Source organism: Pinus tabuliformis, chromosome 3_2 (assembly GCF_031772625.1).
Source record: "Pinus tabuliformis cultivar Carrire ecotype Pingquan chromosome 3_2, CPIR1, whole genome shotgun sequence".
In the NCBI taxonomy this organism is placed as follows: domain Eukaryota; kingdom Viridiplantae; phylum Streptophyta; class Pinopsida; order Pinales; family Pinaceae; genus Pinus; species Pinus tabuliformis.
Window position 1 is genome coordinate 1,060,405,117 of NC_142302.1, and position 4,856 is coordinate 1,060,409,972.

A 4,856-nucleotide genomic window follows, 5' to 3' on the forward strand; every position below is an offset into this window, starting at 1 on the left:
TCTAAATTTATATATTAAAAAAACAAATTTAAACCCTACAAATCAAAATTTTATCACAATTTTATTTTACCACAAAATTTTTTTCCCTTGCTGCAAAAATTCTCATGAACATTTTACATGATTTTGTGATTTTTAGGTTGCCACGGTAGTTTCAAAGAAGTCTGCCTGCATGCTTATAATTGGCGAACTACACGGGTTGTTTCTCTAACTCTCAACGTCACTTTTGAAAACAAATGTAAAGACTTTCAGTTTCCAAAACGATATTAAACTCAATTTCTTTGACATTTTATCGTTCACAAATTATTTTAGTAGTAATGGCCATACACTTAGCCGATTACATATAGCCCTGCATGAAGATAAGGGCTTGTCTGCATCGACTCGGGTCACATGTGATGTGGATTCCAACACAACTCATGGTGAGACGGCTTCGACACATCGTCATCTACACATTAGTCAGATAGATGATTATTTATGTAGCATTCTCCTATAATTATATATCACTACTAAGCCTGGTCGACATCGACTTGGCTCAATTATGGAGAAAAGTTGACAGGGTATACATGGCTTTGATCAGGGTTGAAAAGCCCAAAGTGACGCTCCGTCTCATCCCCCGTCTTCTTGTCCTCGTTGAAAAGCGCGAAAACATATGTGTCGATGCTCATTCCTGGCCTCTTTGGTGTTCCTGCATTCGATAATACATGTTTAATAAGATTATTGTTATAGGTCTGAGCATTCTCAATGGTGGCCACATCCGCGCCAGCTGAAGGCCATCCACTTTCGGTAATGACGATCGGGATGTTGGGATACCCCGAGGCTTCCATGGCCGACAAAAGAGTATCAACCATGGCATCGAACAAGTTGGTGTAGCTGTGATCACCGTCTTGCACCACCGTAGACGTAGACTTAAACAGAGCATAATCCAGAGAAATGTCTTTTGTGTTGCCGATGTAGCTGAAGTATGGATAGACGTCCGCCATGAAGGGACCACCGTTCTTTGACAGAAAATTGAGTATTTGGCTCATCGTGTCCTTCACAGCATCTACGAAGACTCCTTTAGACGGCGGGTAGCCGCTGCTAACATCCGGCCTGTGGGTGGTAGAGACCTTGATGCTATTCTGCAGATTAGCGTTCTGGATCGCAGTTTGAATGTTGTTCATGGCCGGAACAAGATAGGGTACGTACTGAACGTTGTCCGAGGTTATCAAAACCTCGTTTCCCACTGCAATGTATTTGACATTGGTGGCGGGATAGAAGGGCACAATGTTCTCGTTAACCCAACGGTTTGCCGACTCTTGGCTGGAAGATATGGCCTGCAGTTCGCCGTTAGCGACACCCACTATTACATCGATACCAGAATTCGCCAAAGCTTGCAGTACAACATTGTTTTCCTGGTAAATTCTCGTTTTCCCAATGTTGTTGGACTTCATCAAAGTTACCGCCTCGTCTGCAGATGGAAGATTGTCTGCGTCCATGCCATAGTCTACTCCTATTTTATCACCATCTGCACACCGAATTCAATTAAATCAGTTTAATAGAGCGACAACATTGAACTTAAATCTTTGAATAACAATCCTATTGTATGAAGCATGTATCAAAGTAGGAAGGAAAAGAATGCAATATCATGTTAATTTACCTGCGAGAATTAAACAACAGAAGATGGCCACACATCCAATGAGGAAGATCCTAGATTGGTCTTTAAAGGCTGCCATTTTTATCACAGGAAATGAGAGGATTGATAAATAGCATGCGAGGGCGTTGTATTTATAAGGAGCTCGATTGGTCTGCGCATGGATTGAAAATTCAAAATCGATAGGGCAAGAACGATGCCGATGCCGTGCCGTGTCGTTTGCACTGATAATTTTGTTCCCGTAGGTTACGTTATATCCACAGTTGTACAATAAGAAGAGCAGCACATTTTTCCTCGTGAAATGAGATGTCATTGGTCGTTTCTGCACATTTTTCTTCATCAATTTGTCAAAGCCCAAGAGTTGAACAGCCGCCATCGATTATAACAGCCAAAGTCTCGAAGTACTCAGGACGTTGACGTCTAACTAGGGCATGACTTTTACACTATGGGAAGATTTCAATACGAAATTACTTAATAAACTTGCTTCTATGTTCGTTCTATTTAATTATTAGGTGTATTATAATTTAATGTTCAATGACAATTATTCATTTAACTGGAACCTGGCACGCGGTGCACAATCGGAAAGCAGAAAGAAGGAAGTGAAACGTAGTAAAGTCTTTGTCGGAAGGTGGGTAAAGGGTAGATAGGTGGTGGCCATGGTGATTGTGATAGTTTCATAAACTTGCTCCTCATGTTCGTCTTATTTAATTAATAGCACAACCATATTTATGAATATGGCTGATATTCAGAGATTTTCTAAGATTTTCTATCTACTTGGTTCAACTTTCAGGCTGTGATTCGTCTCTACTGCTTCAAAGTCGCACAACACTATTGCTTGCTTACTGCAGAATTGGCCAGTGGAAGTATTTGCATATATTGCTGTTCTTTCTCGCAAATGATTCCCAACCGTGGGCCACGGAGAAAAAAATTAGTGTGACAACGCATGTGGGTCTATGTTCTAGAGCATGCGTCCTTCCATTTTCTCTCCACCAATGAGCATTCACTAATTAGCAAAGATATATGTTGCAGAGCATGCGTCCTACCATTTTCAGAATTGACTGGCACTGACAAAATCATGGTCACGACCATACCGTGACACGATGAGCTACTTGTTTTTGATATCCTGATAACAATTTCACTGAAAACATTTAAACCGGTATTAAATTAGATCACCAATAAACACTCTTTATTCCTTATCTTTTATATATATATATATATATATATATATATTATAAAAAGTATATCATCCACGAATAAAAACCATACATTTTATGATACCTCATATGTGCAGATATTAAATTTATTATTTATCTCTCCAAACATTGTCAAGGTGGGTGATGGATATGCATTCATGGCTAAAACATTGTTTAACTTTAAATATATATAACTTCATTGCACGTTTTTTTTTTTGAAAATCATTGTTTTAACTTTAGATATATATAATTTCATTTCAACTTTTTTTTTAGAAAATCAATAATATAAGGTATTTTATTTTATTTATAAGAATTTTTAATTTATTATAAAACTATATCTTCTTAAAATTCCCCTCAGAAGGATGATGGATATTTTCCAAATATTTTATTTATAAGAATATTAAATTTGTTATAAATATATATATATTTTTAAATTACGATGCATACGGAAAAATTTTAAATATTATTTAAATTTAAATATATTTTATTTGGTTAGATTTTAGATTTTTGTAATCTATATTAATAATAAAATTGTTTTTGAGATTAATTATATTATTAAGATTTGTTTACCAAATCTTAATAATGTGATCAAATTTTAATAATATGATTAATCCAAAAAATAATATTTGAAATTTTATTTAAATTATCATATATATATATATATATATATATATATATATATATATATATATAATATCTTATCAAAATATATCATATATGATAGTCACTGTTAAGGTAACTAAATTATGAATTTAAGTATGGGGGTTTACGCAGTGCATTATATTAGATATCATTTTGGGATTCAACTGCGTTAAGTAAGTCATTCATGTATGACCATTTCCATGAGAGGTAGTCGTAACTGACTAGTCATTCATGTATGACCATTTCCATGAGAGGTAGTCGTAACTGACTAATTTCTCATGATTTTTGAATAGTTCACTTAGCACATGTATGACCATTTCCATGAGAGTAAGTCATTCATGTATGACCATTTCCATGAGAGGTAGTCGTAACTGACTAATTTCTCATGATTTTTGAATAGTTCACTTAGCACATGTATGACCATTTCCATGAGAGGTAGTCGTAACTGACTAATTTCTCATGATTTTTGAATAGTTCACTTAGCACTCATTGCATCGGGTGATGCTCACAGGGGTGAAGAAGTGGGACTGAAACTTAGAGTGAAAATGAATCACATAGCATCAATCATCACTTCCGGGGCTTGCACCCGGTAACCAGGACTTCCCAGGAGGTCACCCATCCCAGAACTCCTCTGGCTCAAGCGCGCTTAATTGTGGAGTTTTCCCCACAATCAAGCCCACTTAGCTTGCTACCCCATTTGCAAAACCTTAGCAAGTATTGTGCCTCATGAACCATAAAGAGATTGCGATGTGGGTGGAGGAAGTGCGCTCAACGGTCTTTTGCACACTCCCACCTCACCAATTACCAGTAAAATTGTAATGTGCCTCCCAATTCAACCAATGACAACTTCTACAAGACGAAAACTTGTGAACATTGCGACGAACTACCTCTCCTTCTCCACACCCTAAACAAGATACCACCATGAAGAAACCCATGCTGCATCTTATGTAGCACTTGAACCACCTACACAGGCATAAATGCCTTCCTCAGCTTGCGTATTTCCTCACATGAACAATCTGGTTTTGGTACTGCCACACTCCCGCAATGTGCTCCCATTTGCATGATTAACCTTCAAAATGGTCGGCAAAGGGGATTTCCACCTCATTTGGAAATTATTTTTTTTATATTTTATTTGAAATATAAAATTTATATATTTTTTTCACTCAAATTTTATAAATTAAAGTCTTTGATTTTAATCTTTTAAAAAAATTCTATTTAAAACATTTTCTCAAAATTATATTTTAAAATAAATTATTAATTAATTAGTGAGTAAATTGTTAGGATATTCCGACACATAGGAAATAGTTAAGTATAACTTGGTCTAGTATAGAGTTAGGTAAAGTGTGTTTCTTTACTATGTACTTTTGTAACTTACAATCTGACGGTCACAATAT

At 36.1% G+C, this 4,856-nt stretch overlaps 1 protein-coding gene across 1 annotated transcript; it reads right to left on the reverse strand.

Moving 5' to 3' along the window:
* Positions 1-249: 249 nt before the first annotated feature.
* LOC149184258 (glucan endo-1,3-beta-glucosidase-like) lies at positions 250-1,790 on the reverse strand. The gene is made up of 2 exons (XM_089417426.1): positions 1,634-1,790; positions 250-1,501 (listed from the first exon to the last, which is right to left on the reverse strand). Exons 1-2 carry the CDS (start codon positions 1,707-1,709, stop codon positions 534-536), a joined length of 1,044 nt encoding a protein of 347 aa, XP_089273552.1. The 5' UTR covers positions 1,710-1,790; the 3' UTR covers positions 250-533.
* Between the last annotated feature and the right edge of the window lie 3,066 nt (positions 1,791-4,856).

Coding starts and splice junctions, on each gene's coding strand:
- LOC149184258 (XM_089417426.1), bottom strand. CDS start 1,709: ATGGCAGCCTTTAAAGACCAATCTAGGATCTTCCTCATTGGATGTGTG. Junction 1,502..1,633: donor CTGTTGTTTAATTCTCGCAG/GTAAATTAACAT, acceptor TTCGGTGTGCAG/ATGGTGATAAAATAGGAGTA.